The sequence below is a fragment of the Euphorbia lathyris genome, chromosome 1, assembly GCF_963576675.1.
Source record: "Euphorbia lathyris chromosome 1, ddEupLath1.1, whole genome shotgun sequence".
NCBI classification, from domain to species: Eukaryota; Viridiplantae; Streptophyta; class Magnoliopsida; order Malpighiales; family Euphorbiaceae; genus Euphorbia; species Euphorbia lathyris.
Window position 1 is genome coordinate 13,854,405 of NC_088910.1, and position 25,384 is coordinate 13,879,788.

At 36.0% G+C, this 25,384-nt stretch overlaps 1 protein-coding gene and 1 non-coding gene across 5 annotated transcripts; both read right to left on the bottom strand.

Annotated features, from left to right (window-relative positions):
- Positions 1-6,746: 6,746 nt before the first annotated feature.
- LOC136216234 (small nucleolar RNA R71) lies at positions 6,747-6,853 on the bottom strand. Its single transcript, XR_010683228.1, has one exon. It is a non-coding gene; the product is annotated as a small nucleolar RNA R71 (small nucleolar RNA).
- A 14,242-nt stretch (positions 6,854-21,095) lies between these two features.
- On the bottom strand, positions 21,096-24,113 carry LOC136217063 (putative UPF0481 protein At3g02645). 4 transcript variants are annotated; one of them, XM_066003865.1, is made up of 3 exons: positions 23,980-24,113; positions 22,532-23,019; positions 21,096-21,928 (listed from the first exon to the last, which is right to left on the bottom strand). In XM_066003865.1, the coding sequence occupies exons 2-3, from the start codon at positions 23,014-23,016 to the stop codon at positions 21,121-21,123; spliced, it is 1,293 nt and encodes a 430-aa protein (XP_065859937.1). In that variant the 5' UTR covers positions 23,017-23,019; positions 23,980-24,113; the 3' UTR covers positions 21,096-21,120. The 4 variants fall into 4 exon arrangements, with proteins under 4 accessions (XP_065859937.1, XP_065859812.1, XP_065859749.1 ...); XM_066003740.1 differs by having other exon boundaries at positions 22,532-23,022; XM_066003677.1 differs by having other exon boundaries at positions 22,532-23,029.
- Between the last annotated feature and the right edge of the window lie 1,271 nt (positions 24,114-25,384).

Below are 25,384 nucleotides of genomic sequence, written 5' to 3' on the forward strand. Positions count from 1 at the left end.
TAATATCTAGAGTGGAACATTCTAAACTGAGTTTTGATCAAGCCGAGTTTTTATCGACCCGTTAACGAGCATGCAGAGAATAACTATTGTGGGGAAAAAAAAACAAGTCTTATAACATACTTTATATGAATTTAAAATAAGGTTAATTACATATAGATACTTTGTGGTTTTGCTGATTTGCAAATGGGTATCTATGGTATTTATTTTTTTTTTGCAAACGCAACCCTATGGTTTGTAAAATTTTGTATTTGGGTTCAATTTGTTAGAATTTGAACGATAACGACCTCAAAATGAAAAGTTTCAAGAGTTAAATGATATTTTAAGTAACTTTAATTCTTCAACTTTTTAGGTTTTAGGTCATTTAGGTGGTGTTTTTAATGAGAGAGAAAGTTAATGTTTAGAAAGAGAAAACTCCAAAAATAATAATTTTGAAAAATTAAAAATATGATTCCATGGTTGCAAAATGCAAAATTTGGTAAAGAAAAAAATGCAAAATTTTGCAAACACATGGTTGCGTTTGTAAAGAAAAATACTACAAGTACCAATCTGTAAATCTGTGTAACCACATAGCATCTGCGTGTAATTAACCTTTTAAAATATTTAAACAATCAATCACATGTTATGGTCGAGATTTAATACTATTAAACACTACTCATTATCGAAAAACCAAACTCACAAAAAAATTTAAAATAGTGAAATATATATTAAAGTTTATAATGTATTAGAGCATCTTCAAGAGATCCCTAGTCCACCCTTTAAAAATAATATAAATAATTGATTGTTAGTGATTTAAGAATGGCTAATATATGTTATCTCCAATAATATTTCTTATATTTATCCCTTATTTATTATTTTATCATTAAAATTATTAATTATTGTTATATTTACCAATAGTGAGAAGAGATCAACTCTTCAATAATAAATTGGTAATAAAAAATGAAATAAGAAGTCACTAAGAGCAGAGAGAGAGACTCACTATTAATAGAGAGGATTGAGAGATTCATAGTGATTTGAGGAGTCATTAAGAGTCCGTTGGAGCTGATTTTTAACTCTCCCTCTTCAAATTTTAACTTAAAAGACAAACTAAAAGACTTGTGGAGATGCTCTTATATTCTTTATCAATACATGATTTTCTAATTAAAGGTTAAAGGTTAAAGGTCAAAGGACAAAGCTTTTTATGTGTCATTTTTCTTATAGGTTAAATCTTATTTGAGTTATAAATTGTGGTGAATAACTAATAATAATTAATAAAAGAAAAATTTAAAATAATGATATATATATATATATATAGTAATAAAAAAATAATCGAATATGTTCATGAGCTTCCTAACCAAATCTAAGGAAGCTCAGACTCGTTAGTGCTCAAGCTGATCCTGAATTCGAGTCGAGCTTTATCGAATGGAGCTTTGACCGAATTGAACTCAAATAGTTTGCGAACTATTGAGTGATTTTATAAATTTTCAACCTTTATAAAATATCTCACTCAAATCAATAGAAGACAGAAAGAGATTTTAGTATCAGAAGTAACTTTAGTATATCGTGGCTTTTCAACACTTCTGTCTACTGAGATTGATTCTGCTCCTGAGAATTCCTAGACTCAGAGAATGGCTCTTTAACAGAGCCTCTAAGGAACTTTAAGCTAATGATAGGAATTATGCGCAGTTTAGGATGGATAATACTTGACTTCGAGGATGACTCGTTAACAAAGCCTCTAAGGAATGGAACTTCAGTATCAGATGCAATCTTCAGTCTACTAAGGCTTATCAGCACCTCTATATACTGAGATTGTTTTTGCTCTTGATAATTTCCCGACTCAGAGAATGACTCTTTAATAGAGTCTATGAGGAAAGCTTAAGCCAAATATATAGATTTATGCACAAGTCAAGTATGGCCGGAGTTATGATGTATGCGATAGATATTTAGAGTAGTTATATCAGTAGTAACTATAAGGTAAAGGGATAGAAAGATACTCAGAAGGGATTATCCTAGTTCGGTCTCCAGCCTACGTCTAGTTCTCAAAATACCGTCTTCTGAGATTTTTCACTACTGAACTCTTTAACGGATAGAGCTCAAACCTTTTACAAAAATACTAAGTCAGAAGAGAGTACCATCCTCCTTATGCACTTAACCTATTTCTACCTCAACCTAAGCTTGAGAATCCTCCACTCAACACTCCTACTGATTCTTCCCTTCTGCTACTTATAACATAAGCAACGTAAGTCTACTAATTCTAACAACTATGAGACTTTTGAAAAGTGTTCACTGGACATTACAATTTACAAGAGCAGTATGGAACCGTATACTAATAAACAGGCCCAACTGATAAAGATCAATAACTTCATATTTCAATTACAAGTCCAAAGGTGACATATTGAATTGATATTATGCAGCTTGTCGAGACGTTTATGCCAGTATCTGTTACCAAGTAGTTGAAACTTCAGCTTCTTCATGGAATAGCAACAAAATTCAACATGCTCTTTCCTTTTCTAATGTAAGGAGTTGAATTCTACTTTCTTATAATGCATATGGTGATTTGGTTGAATGCACAAATATATATGTTAGGAAGGATACTTGTGCCAGAGAATTTATTCCATACTTTATGTCAGAAACCGCGGTAAAATCCCCACAACGGGCCCGTGTTAGTAACCCATCTGGCTGGTCGCCTGAGTGGAGTAGTGCCAGCCCCCTATAGTAGTTGTTATACCAAATCTGGGCGTGGGAGGACCAGACAATGGTATATCTCATTCAACATTACCATTCCAAATCACTCCTAGAAGATCCTAAAAGCTTCCCTATGGTGAGAATGGGCTAGATGGGACGAGGTTCAGCAAGAATGTGCAAGCATGAGCGAGAATCTTTGGGAACAGGCCAAAAGGCTCTCGCCTACTGGCCACCAGCGCCTACCAAACTAGGCTAGAACCTTCCAGAAGTGTAGAGGCGCCCCAGAATTTACCTCTACGCCTGCCAATCAACCGCCTCTAGGAAAATTCAAGGCATTTAACCTCAATCCTAGGATGAAATTGATTTTATCCATTCTGTAGGTTGGTGCTTGGCCTATAAATAGGTTAATATTGTAATGTGATAGATGACATAGTTAAAGCCTTGCAAAGAGAGGATTTTCCTCACATCATTGTGCGAGATCCATTCCCTTGCTTGTCTAACTAAGCTCGTACACTTGGTTAGCATTGTTTGGGAGGCTGTCTAGCAACATATTTGGGGAGTTGTATTGCTAGTATCCTTGACATTTATCATTTAGGGATACTTTGCAATTTAGATAAGCAAGAAATCTTGTTATTCAACAAGAATCGATAGAAAGAATCGAGAGAATCAAAAGTGTCTATTTTCTCTTATCTTTGCGGTAAACATTACAATTGCTTATATAGCCTGTTACAGTGGTAAGATAGACATTTCACACTAACTAGAAATAAACCAAAATCTGTTAGTAATTAACAGCGTGGATTGACAACACAATTGCTGTGTGATCTGTTTCAACACCCCCTCTTCACAACTGCAATTGTTCTGTAAAAAAAACTTCACTTTTTGACTTTATTTATCTGCTGTAATTGAACTATGCCCATCTTCTCAATTGCTGGTAGCATCTGCTTGTAATTGAGTGGCTTAGTTACCCTGAGTCTACAAATGGAGTGCTCAGCAGTCCACTTTGTATGTGTTCTCTTACTATATGACAGTCAATGTCTAGATGCTTAGTCCTTTCATGAAAGACTGGATTCTCAGCAATGTGTATTGCTGCTGTGTTGTCACAATATAAAGGTATTGGCTTTTCTACTGCTAGCTGTAATTCTTTCAGTAAGTATGTGATCCATTTAACTTCACAAGAGGTTGTTGCCATTGCCCTGTACTCTGCCTCTGCAGATGACTTACTTATAGTAGGTTTCTTCTTGGCCTTCCAAGAGATGAGAGAATCTCCCAAGAAAATACAATACCCACCCACTGATCTTCTAGTTTCCTTACATCTTGCCCAGTCAGCATCACTAAAGCCCTTCATCCTCAAATTTTCTCTTTGTATTTGATCATCATAATCATTCTTACAGAATGCCCTTAAAGCAATATTAGATTGCTTTGGATATAGCAATCCCATAGCTGTTGTACCTTTCAGGTATTTCAAAACGTGTAGTGCTGCATTGAAATGTACCTGTGTAGGTTTTTGTAAAAACTGACTCAATTGTTGTGTTGAATAGCTAATGTCTGGTCTAGTGAATCCCAAGTACAATAGCTTCCCTATTATTCTTCTGTATTGATCACTATTAGTGATTTGTGGACTGTTGTTATCGTCGTAATTTATAGCATTTTTAGTATTTAATTACTAGTTATTTTATACCATTTTAATAAATTTTAATGATGGTTTTTGTATTTTTTTCTTCATTTTATGTATCTAAGCCACTTTGTGTGTTTTCTAAGCACTTTCGCAAGGTTTTCGGTACAAATAACCAAGTCGGGGCTTAAGGCGGCAACTCGGGAGTAAAAAGGACAAGAAAAGAGGATCTTTAGTGACACCCAGCGTGCACTTCGTCGCGGATAGGTGCTGCAAGATAAGAGTCTAATTGTTCACACTAGGACAAATTTGACACATTTTCGTATTTTCAACTTTTCTCCCTCATACGGACTCGGATTGAGGCGATTCAAAATGCGTTGGAAAGCTAAGAGAAAGATGAACAAATGTCTAATAATAATCATCTCCAAATTCGAAGTGAATCAGGCCCAGAAAATTAACCAAAGTTGATGAATATGTTGAAGCCTAAGATTCCTTTGACATTTCAACTCCTAAATTATTAAAATCTTCCCCCATGCTCTCTTAAATGCTAAATTCAGATGATAAGGAGTGGGAGGCCATAAGGATGACTTGTTCTTTGGAATTTTGTGTACCATTTTACTATAAAAGAGGCTTTGGGTGCCATTTGAAGACACACCAAGCTTAGGCTTAATTCTTCCCTCTATAATGTTATTTTGTTGATTCTTATCCTTAAGAATCAGTTGTTTGTGTTGTTCTTATTGTTGTTTGTGCAAAAGTTCATCTAATAAAAGTAAGTTTCAAGTTACCGAAGAAGTTCGTTCGGTAATCGTCACTACGGTTTCTTCTAAACTTTAATCTCTTTTATTAATATGAACTCTATTATCTATCTTTCTAAAATGTGTTTTAATCTAATGATGGGCTAAACCCCTCTTAACTAAGGCTAAAAGTGGATCTTAACCTTAATTATGTGGTAATTACGTTTAACCTATTTAAGTTATCTTTATCCTTTTGGAGAACTAACTTATGATTCTTAATGCTTGTAGGAGATGGGCCAACTCTCTACTTGGATATAATTAATCATTTATATTGACCGTGATTAAATTGATTAATCGAAATTCATAAGTTGGACCTAATGATCATTTAGTGTGGCTTATTGGTTTTCCAAGGTTTTTCATAAATCTTATTACAAATCTTTAATTTATTACTTGAGCCGGACCAAGGGAAAGTAATAAATCGAAGGTTTGGAAATAAGAAAACTTAATGCTTCTTTGGATTAATTACTTGAGCCGGACCAAGGAAAAGTAATTAATCGAAAGTTTAGAACTAATTACTTGAGCGGTTTTTCTTGAATCTTAAGTAATCACTTTAGCCGGACCAAGGTAAAGTAGGTTAAAAAGGTTTAGATTTAATCTTGTTACAAATCTTAGATTTATTACTTAAGCCGGACCAAGGGAAAGTAATAAATCGAAGGTTTGGAAATAAGAAAACTTAATGCTTCTCTTGATTAATTACTTGAGCCGGACCAAGGGAAAGTAATTAGTCGAGAGTTTAGAACCGATCTTGAGAACTATTAGTTAATAAGAAAAATCGCCATCTTAAAAAGGATAAAACAACTTAAAAGAGGTTACGTGTTATTACCAAGCAAAGAGGTTAAGTGAAGCTAGAAGCCTTAGTTTCTTTTATTATAAGTAATCTCCCACTTAATTTGTGTAATTTTTATTTCATTTCTTGCTTAAGTCTTAGCTTGGTTGTCCAGCAAACTCTACATTTCGGTTGTTTAAATAATAGATAGTAAGCAAAGAGATTAGTACTTATAATCACCATCCTCGTGGGAACGATACTCTACTTTCATTTTATTACTTGATACACGACTAAGGTACACTTGCCTTCACATGCACGTATACGTAAAACGTTCATCAAGTTTTTGGCGCCGTTGCCGGGGATAGTAGAATTATAATATTAATCTAGTCGAGCTTCTATTAATTTAGACGTTTTATTTTCTTTTATTTTTGTTGTTTTTATGAACACAAGAAGTTTAAGTTGGCCTTTATTATTGCCCGATCCTGAAATTGAGCGTACTTTTCACAGGAACTTGGCTAATCGAAGAGCAAACATGGCGCAAGAGGAACGTTCCATCATGGATCTACTCACTCCGAACCGTTTGGACATGAATTCAAGTATCGTGGAACCTACCATTGGAGCAAACAACTTCGAGATCAAGCCGGCAATGATCCAACTTATACAAAACTCCGGTCAATTTGGCGGAGATCCGAGAGAAGATCCAAACTCCCATTTAAATAAATTTGTTAAACATTGTTCTATGCTTAAGCAAAATGGGGTACCACCAGAAGCTATTAAACTAAAATTGTTTTCTTTTTCTTTAAGGGATGATGCAGCTGACTGGTTGGATTCTCTCGAGGCCGGATCCATTGGGACATGGGATGAGTTAGTTAAGAAATTCTTAGCTAAGTACTTCCCTCCATCTAAAACGGCGATGTACAAAAACGAGATAAGTTCTTTTCGCCAAACCGAGAGAGAGACATTATATGATGCGTGGGAGCGATTCTGTCGACTATTGAAGAAATGCCCACATCATGGATTTGAGAAGTGGCAACAGGTTAGTATTTTCTATAATGGTTTATCTTCCGCTAACTGTGCCACAATTGATTCCGCCGCAGGTGGAAACATCCTTAAAAAGACCCAAACGGAGGCTTATGATTTAATCCAAGAATTGGCGGAAAGGTGCTCTCATTGGCAAGCGGAGAAAAACCTGGAAACAAGAGCGGGAACATATTTGGTTGATTCGTCATCAAGATCCGGCATTGATGAGTTAAATAAAAAATTGGATCTATTAATGGCTAATTTGAACCAAAATAATTTGTGTGATTTATGTGGTTTAAATGGACATAAGAGTGAGGATTGTCAAGCGGCAAACCCATTCCTTGGGGATACCGCTAGTGCAAACTTTGTGGGAAATTTTAAGCAATCTAATCCTTATTCCAACACATACAATAATGGTTGGAGAAATCACCCTAATTTCTCATGGACTAATAATCAAAATGTGCAAAATCCGCAAAGACCTCCACCCGGATTTAATCCTAATGAAAAGAGAAATGTTGGTGATGAAGCTTCGGCTATTGTAACAATTCTTGCAAAAATGGAATCTCGTCTTGCAGGTATGGAGGAGTGGAAGAGAAATCAAGAGACGTTTACAAAAGGGCTTGAAACGAGCATAAGCCAATTAGCAAAAGCCATATCCGAACGTCCTATGGGATCCCTTCCAAGCAACACGGAAACAAACCCAAGGGAGCATGTGAAAACCATCACATTGAGAAACAACAAAGAGTTACAATCGGCTCCGAGCAAACAGGTAAAAGATACCACAGATGAGGTAAGTACTTCTAAACCTCAAGATTCATCTCCTCCAAAGCTTTTTGCGGATCCACTTGTTCAACCTTACAAAACAAAAATTCCATTTCCCCAAAGGTTGAACAAGGAGAAACAAGAAAAGCAATTCTCCAAATTTCTCGACATTTTCAAGAAATTACATATAAATATTCCGTTTGCGGAAGCCTTGGAAAATATGCCCATGTATGCTAAATTTTTAAAAGATATACTTTCCAAAAAGAGAAAATTGGAGGATAATGAAACAGTGAAATTAACGGAAGGATGTTCGGCTATCCTACTCAATAAACTACCACCCAAATTGAAGGACCCGGGAAGTTTCTCTATCCCGTGTACTATCGGTGGTATGTATTTCCAAAGAGCTCTATGTGATCTTGGAGCAAGCATAAATCTCATGCCATTAAGTATCTTTCGAAAATTGGGTTTAGGAGAGCCGAAACCCACTAAGGTTTCCTTACAATTAGCCGACCGTTCTCTTGCATACCCCAAAGGGTTTGTAGAAGATGTGTTGGTTAAAGTGGATAAATTCATCTTTCCGGCTGATTTTATTGTTCTTGATATGGAGGAGGATGATCGAGTCCCGATAATTTTGGGTCGTCCTTTTCTAGCAACCGGGAGAACACTTATAGATGTGCAACAAGGAAAATTAATTCTCCGGTTACAAGATGAGGAAGTGATTTTCAATGTTTTCAATTCTTTAAAATATCCTTCCGACAATATTGACCATTGTAACTTTCTTGATATAACAGACGAAGTTGTTAAAGATGTTTTTCAGAATGACATGTGTGAAGACCCATTGGAAAAAGTAATGTTAAATGGTCTCGGGTTAAATCAAGAGGAGGTCGTGATAGATCGAAAAATTGCCAATTTGACTTATGACCCCGAGGATTGCATGTGGATCCGTGACCAATATGAGAAAATCATTCGAGGGGACAAACCGAGGCCCAAATCATCATTGGAAGAGCCACCCGAATTAGACCTTAAACCCTTACCATCTCATTTGAAATATGCATTTTTAAGTGAAAAATCAAACTTACCTGTTGTAATTTCTTCTTCTTTGACAGGTGAAATGGAAGAGAAATTGATTAATGTGCTCAAAGATCACAAGAAAGCCTTCGGATGGACATTGGCGGGCATCAAAGGAATAAGTCCTTCTATTTGCACACACAAAATTTTCATGGAAGAACAAGTTAAACCGACGGCCCAACCTCAAAGACGCCTAAACCCAAGCATGAAGGAAGTGGTGAAAACTGAAATTCTAAAACTCCTTGATGCATGTATCATCTATCCAATCTCGGATAGTAGTTGGGTAAGTCCGGTACAAGTCGTACCTAAAAAGGGAGGTATAACTGTTCAAGCTAATGAAAAAAATGAACTAATCCCGGTAAGAAAGGTAACCGGGTGGCGCATGTGTATTGATTACCGAAAATTGAATGATGCCACTCGGAAAGACCATTTTCCTTTACCTTTCATCGATCAAATGCTTGAAAGATTGTCGGGACATGCTTATATGTGTAATTTAGATGGCTATTCCGGATACATGCAAATCCCGGTTGCTCCAAGCGACCAAGAGAAAACAACTTTTACATGTCCATATGGAACTTTTGCCTATCGTAGAATGCCTTTCGGATTATGTAATGCCCCGGCTACCTTTCAAAGGTGCATGATGGCAATTTTTGATGACATGATTGAAAACTTCATGGAGGTTTTCATGGACGATTTTTCCGTGTTTGGAAAAACATTTGATAGTTGCTTGCATAATTTGGAACTAGTGCTTAAAAGATGTGAAGATACTAATTTGATTCTAAATTGGGAAAAATGTCAGTTTATGGTTAATGAATCGATTGTTCTAGGCCATAAAGTATCATGTCAAGGCATAGAAGTAGATCCGGTGAAGGTGGAGGTGATTGCAAATTTGCCACCGCCTAATTCTGTTAAGGCTATCCGAAGCTTTCTAGGACATGTAGGATTCTATAGGCGTTTCATAAAAGATTTCTCGAAAATTTCAAAGCCATTGACCAAACTGTTGATGAAAGATGTTGAGTTCAACTTTTCTAAAGAATGCTTATCCGCCTTTGAACTATTGAAAGAAAAGTTAATTGATGCACCAATAATGATTAGTCCTGATTGGAGTTTACCTTTTGAACTAATGTGTGACGCTAGCGATTTGGCAGTTGGAGCATGTTTGGGACAGCGAAAAGATAAGAATTTTCAACCGATATACTTTGCTAGTAGGACGTTGAATGAAGCACAACAAAATTATACAACAACCGAAAAGGAGCTACTAGCAATTGTTTTCGCTTTTGATAAATTTCGTTCTTATCTTGTGCTTTCAAAAGTTATCATTTACACTGATCATTCCGCACTAAAATATCTCTTATCTAAACAGGATGAAAAACCGAGATTGATCAGATGGGTTCTCCTACTCCAGGAATTTGATTTGGAGATACGAGACACGAAAGGGGTAGCTAATGTGGTTGCCGATCACCTTTCACGATTGGAGTTTGAACCACATAGAACCGACGTGCAAAGAGAGATCAAGGAGTTCTTTCCAGATGAATCGTTGTTTAGCGTATCAACACTACCATGGTTCGCCGATTTCGCAAACTTTCAAGCAGGTAATATACTTCCTCACGGGCTCACATACCAACAAAGACGTAAGTTCTTCGCTGATGCAAAGCACTATCTATGGGATGAGCCTTTCCTTTTTAAGGTTTGTGGAGACAATGTGATTCGTAGGTGTATCCCAGAAGAAGAGGTAAAATCTATACTTGAGTTTTGTCACTCACGTGAACCCGGTGGCCACCACGGTCCAAACCGCACGGCTGCCAAAGTCTTACAGTGTGGGTTTTATTGGCCTACGATCTTTAAAGATGCATTTGAGTTCGTAAAATCTTGCGATAAGTGTCAACGAACGGGTAACATATCACGTAGACACGAAATGCCCCTATCGAGTATATTGGTTTGTGAAATTTTTGATGTGTGGGGCATTGATTTTATGGGTCCTTTTCCGAATTCATTTGGTAACCAGTTTGTGCTTGTTGCAGTAGATTACGTATCAAAATGGGTAGAGGCGATTGCTTCACCTACTAATGATGCTCGGGTGGTTACGAAGTTCCTAAAGAAAAACATTTTCACTAGATTCGGAACACCCCGAGCGATCATTAGTGATGGTGGCACGCACTTTTACAACAAGCAATTTGACCAATTGTTGGCGAAATACGGAGTCACCCATCGGGTAACCACCCCGTATCATCCCCAAACAAGTGGTCAAGTTGAAATATCAAACCGGGAATTAAAGAGTATTTTAGAAAAAACGGTAAATTCATCCCGAAATGATTGGTCGATTAAGTTAGACGATGCTTTGTGGGCTTATAGGACGGCTTTTAAAACCCCTATAGGTGCCTCACCGTATCGTCTAGTTTTCGGAAAAGCATGCCATCTACCCGTAGAGCTAGAACACAAGTCGTTTTGGGCTCTCAAGTTTTTAAATTTTGATATGTGTTCTGCAGGAGAAAAACGTTTGATGCAGCTCAACGAACTCGATGAATTCCGTCTTTCGTCATATGAAAACGCGAGATTATATAAAGAACGGACAAAACGTTGGCATGACAAGCATATCATTCCGCGAACATTCAAACCGGGGGATAAAGTTCTTCTATACAACTCTCGGTTACGACTTTTTCCCGGTAAGCTAAAGTCGAGATGGCACGGGCCGTATGAAGTAACCGAAACATCCCCTTCGGGAGTGGTCACGGTTCAACGAGAAGGTGTGGCACCATTCAAAGTAAACGGACAATGAGTGAAACTATATGAGACCGGAGACACAAGCATGAACGATTCCGTCGTATACCTCAATGCCCCGACCACGAGCAACTAGCCACTCAATAACGTCGAGCTGATCGACGTTAAACTTAGCGCTTGTCGGGAGGCAACCCGATATTTCTAACCTCTTTATCTCAACTTTCACTCTTACTTTTATAATATATATTTATTTCAATTTTATTTTCGTTTTATTTTTCATCTTAAAAAAAAAAAAAAAAGAGGCTACAGGTACACCTCGTCGAGGTGAACATCACCTCGTCGAAGTGTAAAGTTCCAGAGACTTTGCAAGTCTCTAGAACCCCTCACCTCGACGAGGTGAACATCACCTCGTCGAAGTGTAAAGTTCCAGAGACTTTGCAAGTCTCTAGAACTCATCACCTCGACGAGGTGCATCCCGACCTCGACGAGGTTGGGATCAAGCTCGACGAGGTGGGTGATTAGGAGGGCTTAATGCCCCACTTTTGTTCTCTTCCTTATTTCTAACTTCTTCTCTCTTATTTTGCAGCGCAGCCGTCCATCCATCTCCGGCGACTTTTCCAGCGATAACCTCCATTAATCATTTAATTTCTACCTCCAATCAACCCCACACACTATAATCCTCACAGTTGCCTTCGACAGGGAGTCCTTCTATCCTTTACTTTCTACGTTAGTGTTAGTTTTTATTTCGCATTTCGGGACTAAATGCTACACTAATGGGGGATGGGAGTAAAGGATAGAATGTTATTTTTATTTTCTCTTTTATTGTTATTTTCGTACTTTTGTTTCAGTCGTGTGACGTACCTCTAATTTTAATGTTGTTTTACACTTTATTTTTACTTTGGTGTTATTTTGCACCTTATTTTCACCACCTTTATTTTTCTCTTTATTTTTACTATCTTTATTTAGCTTTTAAATAAATATTTTTGTTAAATAATTTTGAATAAAAACCCCACTCTAAAGTTTTGCTTTAATCGAACAAGAAAATCAAACAAAATTTTGTTTAGAATAAATGTTAAATTTTGATAGGATGAAACTTTATTTGAAAATCTTAAATTTTGTAAACGAATTTTGGACTATTTTGAATACGTAAATTTTTTTTTTGATTTCACTCAGTATTTAACAAATCGACATTTACATTTTGAGGAATAAAATTGAGTTAATTGGCACACATTACCTTTCCAAAGTGAGTTTTTGAGCCTAATTTAAAAAGCATTCACTAATGCTTCATTTTTTTTCTCACGAGTGTTCCATTATTACACGAAACTTGAGAATTTGCATCAAATACCGGTCAAAACCTCACGCGTCTAGCTCAAAACACGACATGATTAAGGCCTTCCTTGTTTTACCCCCACATTTCATACTCAAAATGATAGCCCACCTTAAACATATTTTCCGTCGTTCACCCATTCGAACCTAGACATTCCATTCATTTCACCACGTTACAAGCCACATTTCCTTCATAAATACCATTTTTGTTCCCCCTAAATTTATGGGTAATTAGTAACCAATATGCTTGAGATGATGATTCACAATAAATACGAAATTCAGACAAACACTTCTACCGATATATAACGGTTATACCTCTCTATTTTCGTATATTTCATACTTTCTATATATATATACATATAAATAAAATTCATATTGATATTTATATATAAAGTCAAAAAAAAAGAGAAAAAAAAATATATATATAAATAAAAATATATAGTATCATATATATAAATAAAAATAAAAGAGAGATTTCCGTTACAAAATTTTGAATTTCTGAAAGAGAAAATCTCTCTTGAGAATCTATCAAATAATTACCCGTGAATTTATTTACCCACAAATTTCCTTTTCTCCATACCTTTACCCTCAACCAACGTTACAACCCGTTAAAGACCTTTTGATCGTGTTTATAGTCAGTCGTGTTTGGTAAAGATTTGGATGACCATGCAAATTTTTAATAGTTAGTGTTTTTATCGGATTTGAGCGAAAATTTAATGCCCTAAACACTTGAGCGTAAGAGTGACTTCCATGCGAGGTGTTTAAATTGGTTCAATTTTATTCAACACAGTGAAAAATGTTTGTTTGGAAAATAAGGGTGTAAAAACAAATCATTTTATCCAAAGAAATAGTCCGAGATTTGAATATAGAATTTTTGTCCATTTTCGATTAACATAATTCTTGTCTTTACGTTAACTTATTCGACGATAAAATTTGTTTTCAGCTTTTCTTTGCTTGAGGACAAGCAAAGCTTAAGTTTGGGGGTGTTGTTATCGTCGTAATTTATAGCATTTTTAGTATTTAATTACTAGTTATTTTATACCATTTTAATAAATTTTAATGATGGTTTTTGTATTTTTTTCTTCATTTTATGTATCTAAGCCACTTTGTGTGTTTTCTAGGCACTTTCGCAAGGTTTTCGATACAAATAACCAAGTCGGGGCTTAAGGCGGCAATTCAGGAGTAAAAAGGACAAGAAAAGAGGATCTTTAGTGACACCCAGCGTGCACTTCATCGCGGATAGGTGCTGCAAGATAAGAGTCTAATTGTTCACACTAGGACAGATTTGACATATTTTCGTATTTTCAACTTTTCTCCCTCATACGGACTCGGATTGAGGCGATTCAAAATGCGTTGGAAAGCTAAGAGAAAGATGAACAAATGTCTAATAATAATAATCTCCAAATTCGAAGTGAATCAGGCCCAGAAAATTAACCAAAGTTGATGAATATGTTGAAGCCTAAGATTCCTTTGACATTTCAACTCCTAAATTATTAAAATCTTCCCCCATGCTCTCTTAAATGCTAAATTCAGATGATAAGGAGTGGGAGGCCATAAGGATGACTTGTTCTTTGGAATTTTGTGTACCATTTTACTATAAAAGGAGGCTTTGGGTGCCATTTGAAGACACACCAAGCTTAGGCTTAATTCTTCCCTCTATAATGTTATTTTGTTGATTCTTATCCTTAAGAATCAGTTGTTTGTGTTGTTCTTATTGTTGTTAGAGTATTGTTTGTGCAAAAGTTCATCTAATAAAAGTAAGTTTCAAGTTACCGAAGAAGTTCGTTCGGTAATCGTCACTACGGTTTCTTCTAAACTTTAATCTCTTTTATTAATATGAACTCTATTATCTATCTTTCTAAAATGTGTTTTAATCTAATGATGGGCTAAACCCCTCTTAACTAAGGCTAAAAGTGGATCTTAACCTTAATTATGTGGTAATTACGTTTAACCTATTTAAGTTATCTTTATCCTTTTGGAGAACTAACTTATGATTCTTAATGCTTGTAGGAGATGAGCCAACTCTCTACTTGGATATAATTAATCATTTATATTGACCGTGATTAAATTGATTAATCGAAATTCATAAGTTGGACCTAATGATCATTTAGTGTGGCTTATTGGTTTTCCAAGGTTTTTCATAAATCTTATTACAAATCTTTAATTTATTACTTGAGCCGGACCAATGGAAAGTAATAAATCGAAGGTTTGGAAATAAGAAAACTTAATGCTTCTTTGGATTAATTACTTGAGCCGGACCAAGGAAAAGTAATTAATTGAAAGTTTAGAACTAATTACTTGAGCGGTTTTTCTTGAATCTTAAGTAATCACTTTAGCCGGACCAAGGTAAAGTAGGTTAAAAAGGTTTAGATTTAATTTTGTTACAAATCTTAGATTTATTACTTAAGCCGGACCAAGGGAAAGTAATAAATCGAAGGTTTGGAAATAAGAAAACTTAATGCTTCTCTTGATTAATTACTTGAGCCGGACCAAGGGAAAGTAATTAGTCGAGAGTTTAGAACCGATCTCGAGAACTATTAGTTAATAAGAAAAATCGCCATCTTAAAAAGGATAAAACAACTTAAAAGAGGTTACGTGTTATTACCAAGCAAAGAGGTTAAGTGAAGCTAGAAGCCTTAGTTTCTTTTATTATAAGTAATCTCTCACTTAATTTGTGTAATTTTTATTTCATTTCTTGCTTAAGTCTTAACTTGGTTGTCCAACAAACTCTACATTTCGGTTGTTTAAATAATAGATAGTAAGAAAAGAGATTAGTACTTATAATCACCATCCTCGTGGGAATGATACTCTACTTTCATTTTATTACTTGATACACGACTAAGGTACACTTGCCTTCACATGCACGTATACGTAAAACGTTCATCAACTGTCTTCCAGGAAATCCACCCCATTTGGCAAAGGACTTGCAACTGCTTCAGCATTGTGTAGTCCTGCCTCCTTGATCATGTCAACTATGTATTTTTGTTGAGACAAAACAAAGCCTCTTTCTGATCTTGCTAACTCTACTCCCAAAAAGTATTTAGCAATTCCCAGATCCTTAATCGTGAATGCCTTATCTAGTGCCCTCTTCACTTCTTCAATCATTTTTGTTGAAGTTCCAGTCATAAGAACATCATCTACATAGACAACCAACACAATCAAGTCTTCACCAACCCTCTTAGTGAACATACAGTAGTCATGAATAGACCTATGAAAACCCATGTTCACAAGAATATCTGTGAACATCTTATTCCACTGTCTCCCAGCTTGTTTCAAGCCATAAATTGACTTTCTTAACCTGCAAACTTCTCCTGGCTTGGCATTGTAACCTTCTGGTGGCTCCATGTAGAGTTCCTCCTCAATGTAACCATGCAAATAAGCATTGTTTACATCAATTTGGTAAATTTCCCATTGAAAGTTTGCAGCTAAAGCAATAAGCATCCTTACTGTGACTACTTTTGCCACTGGTGCAAAACTGTCATGATAATCAATGCCTAACTTCTGATTGTACCCTTTTGCCCCTAATCTTGCCTTGTACTTATCCAAGATCCCATCTGCTTTATACTTCACCTTTAGTACCCACATGGAAGAAATTGCCTTCTTGTCTGCTGGCAATTTGCACATACTCCATGTCTCATTCTTCTCTAATGCTTCTATCTCCATCTTCATAGTATGTACCCAGTTTGTATCTTTGCTAGCTTCAGCATATGAACCAGATTCTGGTATCTTGGATACATTGAGCAAAAAAACAGCATGGTTGTCACTAAAATCTGGCATCTCCATCATTCTTTTTACTAGGACCAGCATTAGTAGTGATTTTGGCAACAAAATCTGATGTCCATGCTGGTGGTTTAGTGCTCCTACTGGATCTTCTCAACACTGGCTGCTGAATGTTTTCATGAACTTCCTGAGGAATAATTACTTCATCTTCTGGTGTCTCTTCCACTGTTGGAGTTATGTTTTCTTCTTGAGGATGCACACCATTCTCCTCTCTGTATGCAAACTCCCCTGCTTCTGTTATGGGAATTAAAAATTCCTCAGCTCCAGCACTATTATTAGTACTAGATTCATTATTTTGTTCTTCTAAACCTGAAGACATAAAAGAAGGATTAGAAATACAAAGTCGGTTTCAACAAAATGTACATCTCTGGATACACATAGTTTGTGTGTTTTGAGATTGTATAACTTCCACCCCTTTTGTCCTGGTGAATCTCCCAAATACACACATTTGACTGATCTGTCATCCAATTTCCCTCTTTTGGCATCTGTATCTACTGCATATGCAGCACAACCAAATACTCTCAGTTTGTTATAATCGGGCTCCTTTTGATACATCATCTCATAGGGAGTTTTCCAGTTCAAAACCTTGGTTGGATAAAGATTTATCAAACAAGTTGCATGTAGCATGGCTTCTCCCCAAAATTTCTGAGGTAACCTGCCTTGCTTCAATAGAGCTCTTGCTACTGTTGTGAGACTTCTATGTCTTCTTTCAACTACTCCATTCTGCTGTGGAGTATGAATGCAAGATTTTTGATGAAATATCCCCAACTTTTTGAACAACAACCGTGTACCTTGACAAGTGAACTCTGTCCCATTGTCACTTCTAACTGCCTTGATCCTTGTTTCAAATTGAGTTTCCACCAATTTTGTGAAATTCTCAATCAGCTTGGTAACCTGATCCTTAGACTTAAACAACACAATCCACAAAGCTCGAGAATAATCATCAACAATTGTTAACATATATCTACCTCCGGTTAAAGAAACCTGTTTGTAAGGACCCCACACATCCATGTGTACTAAATCAAACAATTTTATTGATCTTGTTGGGCTGTTACAAAAAGGCTTCCTAACTGCTTTACTTCTTAAGCATATATCACAATGCTCAAAATCTAAAGCTTTATTCATATCACCATCTTGTATGAGCTTTACATGCTTCATACCACTACTAGACAAATCCCCAATCTGTGATGCCAAACAGTTGCATCCAGTACAAAAGTAACATTCATGCTACAATTTATTTGTCTACTACATATACTATATGCCTTTATCACATCTTTATTGAAAGATTTCTTTGTGAGAACATAAAGTCCTTGTTCCATGAACCCCACAGCTAGTACTCTCTTACTTGTTTGGTCCTGCAAAATACAGAATTTAGCAAAAAAACTAATGCTAATATTCTGATCTTGTAATAATCTTCCCACTGACAGTAAATGATAATTAAATTCAGGTATATAAAGCACATTCTTTAACATGAGATTAGCATCCACTGCAATATCTCCTTTTTTAGACACTAGCTGTGATGCACCTGTAGGTAAAAATACCTTCCTGTGTTGTGTTGTGTTGGTAGTTTTGAAACATTACTCATCATGCTATCATTATAAGACATGTGAGTAGTAGCTCCCGAATCTATGATCCAGGTAACATCATTGTTCTTCATCACAGAACTAAGTTTAAGTGCAATACCTGCAGAACTCATTCCAGCAAAAGCAGAAAATTCATGATTCTTGCTATTCTTGCTGTCTGAGGTTCCTTTGTTCTTCAGTGCCTTCTGCACCTCTCTCTGCACCATCATTTGCATAGATTCTTCTTCTTCACTTTCAGAATCAGAATTTTCCAATGGAGTTGATGCTTCCTTAGACATATTTGCCTGTTGCTTGTAATCAGTGGTGATCTTCTTCCCCCTATACCACTCAGGATATCCAACAAGCTTGAAACAATAAGCTTTTTCATGTCCAGACTTTCTGCAGTGTTTGCAAAACTTATCTTCTTTGTTACTGTCATTAGATTGTCCTCTATTCTGATACTTCTTTCCCCCATTCTTGTGGCTAGAACCACCAGACTTGTGAATCTGAGACTTTGACACTGAAACATTCACAAACTCCTCATTTGCATCACTAGCAACACTCCTTTGCCTCTCAATTCTCATCAACATTGAGTAAGCTTTGTTGACTGTAGGTAAAGGCTCCTGTAACAAGATCTGTTCTCTCACATTGTCAAAATCAATGTGTAAACCTGAGAGAAATTGCATCAACTGTTCTTCTTCTAGTTGATCCTGAGCTCGTTTCCTAGCTTCTCCACAAGTGCAACTCAGTAATGGTTTGATCTTAGCCAATTCATCCCATTTTCTCTTGATTTTGTTAAAATAATCCACAAGACTCAGATTTCCTTGAGATAAACTGCTAATCTCCTTCCTCAATTGATAGATCAGAGGTCCATTACTCTCACCGTACCTCTGTTCTATCTCTTTCCATAAGGAAAATGAGGATTTAGTAAACAAAAATACATCTGCTAACTCCTTAGTCAAAGAACTTCTAATCCATGAGAAAACCAGATCATCATCCCATTTCCATTTTGCATAATCATCTGCAGGTTTAGTGTCTTCTTGAACAAACTTTAATTTTCTCTTAGCGCTTAGGGCTAGCACCATAGATCTCTTCCAGGCTATGTAATTGTTGCCATTTAACAACGTACTACCTAAAATTAAACTAGGATTATCAATACTGGTTACCTGAACAGTTCCAGTTCCTGCCATTGTTGAATCCTCTGTTTGTTGATTTTCGCGATTTGAAGATCTACTGCGATCGCTTCTTGAATCCTCTACCAGTTGTTGTTGATTTGCGCGATTTGAAGATCTATTGCGATTGCGTCGAGTATATTGAAGTAACTCCGATCTTCGGTCTACGTTTCTCTCACCACTGTCACCGGAATCCTCTGAATCAGAGTGCAACACTGAATCTCTCAATATTTCTGCATATGATCTTGATTTCGATTTCTCTGGACGCATTACTTCCAGAAATCGATCAATTGATCACCTCGTGGATTGACAACACAATTGCTGTGTGATCTGTTTCAACACTTGTGCTAGAAAATTTAATCATGCAATTATGCTTCTGTACCAATATTTAATCTTGCGCAGAAATGGAACTCAAATTCTTGTAAATAGCTTATTTTCATACAAATCTTATAAAAGTGAACATAAATACATATAGAACAAATCCAAGGTGAATTACACTCATGATGGCAGCTCCACTTCGCTCATACATGTTAAATCTTATGTGAGTTATGAATTGTGATGAATAAATAATAATTAATGAAAGAAAAATTTAAAATAATAAAAAAATATATATAATAAAACTAATGAAATATATACAGTAATTAAAAAATAGTTTCCGAGTCGAACCTAAGGAAGTTCAGACTCGTTAGTACTCGAGCAGATCCTGAATTCGAGTCGAGCTTTGACTGAATCAAACTCGAATAGTTTGCGAACTGTTGAGTGATTTTAAAACTTTTCAACCTTTATAAAATATTTCACTCAAATCAATAGAACACAGATGGAGATTTCAATATAGAGGTAACTTTAGTATACTTTGGGTTAAGCTAATGATAGGAATTATGCTCTATGGAACTTTAAGCTAATGATAGGAATTATGAGCAGTTTAGGATGGATAATACTTGACTTAGAGGATGACTCGTTAACAAAGCCTCTAAGGAATGGAACTTCAGTACCAGTTGCAATCTTCAGTCTACTCAGAATTCCTGAAATTCAACTACTTCGACACCCTTGAAAAGTGTGCAATTTCTGTGGTGATAGGGAGGATTCAAGAATGTTTGAATGTTTTTGTGGGAATGGAATGAAACCAGAGGTTGGTTGAATTAGTTTGGCTAGGGTGGATATGGATTTATGCATCACATCCTCTAAAGCTTGATGAGAAGCCATTTGATCCTTCCTAAGCCGGTTCTGTTCTTGGATTATAGAATCCATTCTCTTGTGATACGCAGATTGAGCATCGTTGAGTTGAACTTGCATTTTTTCCAACTTCTCCGTCGTCGCCTCTTAACGGTCGTGAAGCTGACTATAAGCTCCTTCAATTGTTGTTCAAGTGTTTCCATGGCTGCCTTGGCTCGTTTCTTCTGCGCATGAGTTTTTCTATAAGAGTTGTTTAACATTCATGAAATGGCCGGAGGTCGAGTATCTCTAATACCAATTTCAGGAATTAAGAATTTTGGCAGATTAGAATGGAAAGAATAGAAGAAATATAAGAGCTAGAAAGAAAGAAAGAAAGAAAGTAGAAAGATGAAGAGGATAATGTTTAGATATTTCTCATTGATGGTTGTAGCATAGCAAAGCATGACCTTTATATAGTAAGCTGAGTCTGCCAAACGGTTACACACCAGCTCTGTGTGTTATAACAAATTCAAGACAAATTAGCTAGCCCACTAAAATAACGAGTTCTACTAACAGAAATAACTACCAATAACCATATCTTGTAAATGTCTAATTTAGTCCTTCAACTTCTTACGACGCATGTATGTGACAAAAGTGAGAGAAAAGTTGAGGGACAATGGGTATAATTTACCCAATAAATCCATGTCGAAAATTTGAATAGCTAAAGCTAAACAATCTGAAGGGTGGACATTACTGTTTGTATTATAGCAAGAAGCAAGAGAAAAGCAGCAGCAATAACAGAGATGACAGTCCATGGATTGCTGAAATACTTTTGCTTCAATGTGGCCTTCCTCTTATTCCAAGGCTTCTTGTAGTAGGCAGTGAGATCATGACTAAGACCAGCAAAATGGAAATTGTCACTCGTTACTATGCATCCGTTGCCAAGATCATTGATCATAGCCGCCACGGCAAGGTTATCCTGCAACCAATTTTCTATAATTCCATTTTGAACCAGTAATTCCACATCCTCCTCATTGTTAATAAGCATATCCATAATGCAAGTATAATCATTCATATATTTGTAAGGAAAATGGCACTGCTCAAATGCCTGTAAATTACGCATAACTATGTCATCATTATCTGCCAATGTAATTTTTGGAATTTCTAGAATCCCATTATTGAACTTCAAGTCATACAAACACTTGCTTGAACTGGGTTTAAACTTCACTCCTGCTCGGTGTAGCTCCGAGATGGTGGGTGTAGTTAGACTTTCACATTCCCTTCTCATAACCAATGGTACATCTGATGATGGCTGCAGGCAAATTCCTATAAAGTCAACAAGATGCTTTACTTCCCTATCTCCATTCATGATATAGTTGACCTTTAACCAGCCCCATCCCGTTGCATCCATTAAACCTTTTGCCACTATTGCTTTCAAGGAAAGTCCAGCATATACTTGAGACTTTTTAAGTAGCTCAAACAAGAACTCAAGCAAGAAGAAGGGAAGTTGATTTTCAATCATCAGTATGTCAAACCTGTTAGATATTAACATGTTAGGAATTGCTATGAAGAAAACTAACACATATAAGAGTGGAAGTGCATGAATGAAAAATCATCAGTTAGCACAAGACATGAAATAATTGAAGCACAATTAGCACAAGTTAAGAGGGCCGGTCATGAATGGATCTTGGAAAAACTTGTCCAATTGTGAACGAGGTATGACTGGTCCGGGTTGAGAACATCAATCATACCACGGTAAGAAAAATGCTTGTACAAGACATGACCAGCCAAGGTTAGGAGCGCCAAATCATGCCATGGTTACAAGCAAAATGCCTGTAAAAGACATGACCAGTCTAGGTTAGGAGCGCCAAATCATGCCATGGTTACAAGCAAAATGCTTGTAAAAGACATGACCAGCCTAGGTTAGGAGCGCCAAATCATGCCACGGTTACAAGCAAAATACTTGCATAAGTCAGGACTGGCCTAGGTTGAGAGGGCCGATTGTAAAATAAATGTGAACAGGTTGCACCTGTTCATGAATATGCAACTTGATTTTCAACTAGTAATCACTCTAAACAGTCAAAATTGAATAAAAGGTGTATTTACATGTATTTTAACATATATAGTTCTAACAATACCTTACATCATTAGCCAACCGTTGTCTATGCCATATGCGATCATTACTAGAGCAGTCTCCAGAAAAACCTTTCAGAAAGTACTCAAGTAAGAAAGCACCATCTACTGCCATAATTTCCATAAATTCTTCCCTGGAATGTTCAGTGATTTCGGCATAACTATCACGCAAAGGTTCCTCAAGTTTCTGAATATTTCCAATGTATTCCTCCAGGTTTATCTTGCATCGTTTAAGAAAATCAACTAAATACCTTCTTTTATGGTCTTCCATTACTCTGAGTTCATGCTTTCCATGATGAAATGGCCCAATTGAAACTACTTGTGGGGTATATGCTTTCTTGTTTAACTCACGAAAGCGTGGGGAAACTCTGTAAATACAGCAATCTGATGACAATGATCCCAACATTTCTGTCTTCGTCTTCAAGGTCTGCACTAACTTGTTTATATCAACTGAAACTTCATCACTTTTTGTCTTTTGCTCACCCTCCATGATCTTCTGATTTCTAGGACAGAATTGACTTAGCACTGATTATTAGCATGCAAAAGCAGGAGCAAATATGACAAGTACTAGGTTAATATATATAGGTAAGTAGGGTTGTATTTACAGTTAGATCTAGGCTTATTAAATCCAAGCGATACTTAGAATCTCCACCTTAGAATTCTAATAAGCCAAGATCTAACGGTGAATGACCAAATACTATATGGTCATTAAGGTCTAGGTGATCGAAACCGTGTCAACTGGTCATGGATTCCCGTTTCCGCCCATCTAGGACAGAGAATCTCTGAAAAAGTTCCCATAAGGTGAGGCAGGGAAATGTGTTTCTGAACAACTTTAATCCTTGGATTTTTTTCATTGAGAGTGTTATATTGAGTTCGTTTACTTTACTTTCATGTTGGTAAACATCAAAGTTCAACAACAGTTCTGGAGCTATAAAGAAAGTAAAGCCGAAGTTAAAGGGCTGTAAGTATAATTTACCCGACTATAATGATATATAGATATTTCTATAGCAAAACACTAACTTAGGGATAAACTAGAGTTCAGTCCTATGGTTATTGTGGGAAAAGGGATTTCATGTACAAAACAATTGCAATTTTATGTCTAATGTTTAACATATGATGCAATTTCAAGCATCAGTTAATGGAATATGAGTTCTTTTCATTAACGTACAATTTCAAGTCGTATTTCATGACTAGAACGCTAGAGGTTGGAAGGTAATTAGAACATGAAATTGCATCTAAAAGAACTCATTTTTAATGGTATCACTCCATGTAATTCTGAAATGTTCCATTATATAATATTCCCTTGAAATCTAAGTGAGTTCATCAGGGCAGGTAAGGGAGAGAATCTGATATCTTATTGTCTCTCCAGATTTTCTCATTACATTTTTGGGAAAATTACAAATCATCTTAATCTTATGTCGTTGCTATATTGAAAAGAGAAAAATATACACACCTTCGTTGAAATTTGTTAAGCCTTGGACTGAAAGAGGTACTGATATTAGTTTGATTTTGAAGTTGTAAAGCGTTTGAGGCACCTCCTCCAATTTACAGAGGCAGATAAAAAAAAAATCTTCAAATGAAAAAAACTAAATAAGAAACCACACTGAAAGAACATAGGAAGGTTGATCCTATATACTGATCTCAGACATAGGAAGGATATTCTCACGTAGCTTCCATGGCAATGCTCTACTTAACTAGTTTTTGTTTTTATTCTCATGGAGACTTCTTCAAATTCCTTTTCACACATGGTTATAATTTACATTTATTATTAGACAACTAATCTTTTAGCAGCCCACCTAATTATCTTCTCTAATTACACTAGATCTTGTGTTAGTCAATCTCCTATCAGACGTGAAGTCTCGGGGTCAAAATAAGCCCTAAAAACATACCTCCTTTTTTTTCCCTCTAATTACACTAGATCTTGTGTTAGTCAATCTCCTCATTTGAGATTCTAGAAAGTATTATTGGTTACAAGAACTATGATTAGATATTACTTTTTTAATTAAATAATAATTAATACCACAATCTCTCACTTGAAGATTTGATTCATGATCAATAAATTTTCACACCATTATTTCTTCCTTGCCATTCGTGCTAATATGTCTATACTAAGCCACTAGAAGATCAACACCAAATAAATGTGTTAGTGCTGACTGTATTTGTCATAAAATATGCCAGATTCTCTTTAGTTTGAATATTTTTCATATCTATGTTCATTCTTCAACTTTCTTACAAGTGAAGTAGTACCGAACCTGAATATGTTTTGTATTGGAATGAAATGTTGGATTCCTTGCTAGATAAAAGACACTTAGAATAAAGGAATATTCTCTTGTTGGTGCCCCAGTTCCACCAATGTCATCTGTACTGATTGTAGTTTTGAAATCTAGCTTACAACTCTGCCAATAAAAGTGAGCATTATATCATATGATGGATTTGCTTTTATCGCGATCACTTTCATAATCCAAGTCGACGTAAGATCTAATTCTTTTGACAAAGCCAAATCTTTCTATTATTTCAATCTTAGTGTATTTGGGCACCTAAAATCATGTTTGTTGTCCCAAGTTCTTCATTTCTTTAATTTTTTCATACAATCTTTGTTTAGGCTTGCTACCAACATGTCGTCTATATATAATATCAAAATGATATAATCACTTCATCGAATCTCTTGAAATATGAATAAGATCACCTGCATAATCCAGTCGATGTAAGATCTAATTCTTTTGACAAAGCCAAATCTTTCTATTATTTCAATCTTAGTGTATTTGGGTACCTAAAATCATGTTTGTTGTCCCAAGTTCTTCATTTCTTTAATTTTTTTATACAATCTTTGTTTAGGCCTGCTACCAACATGTCGCCTA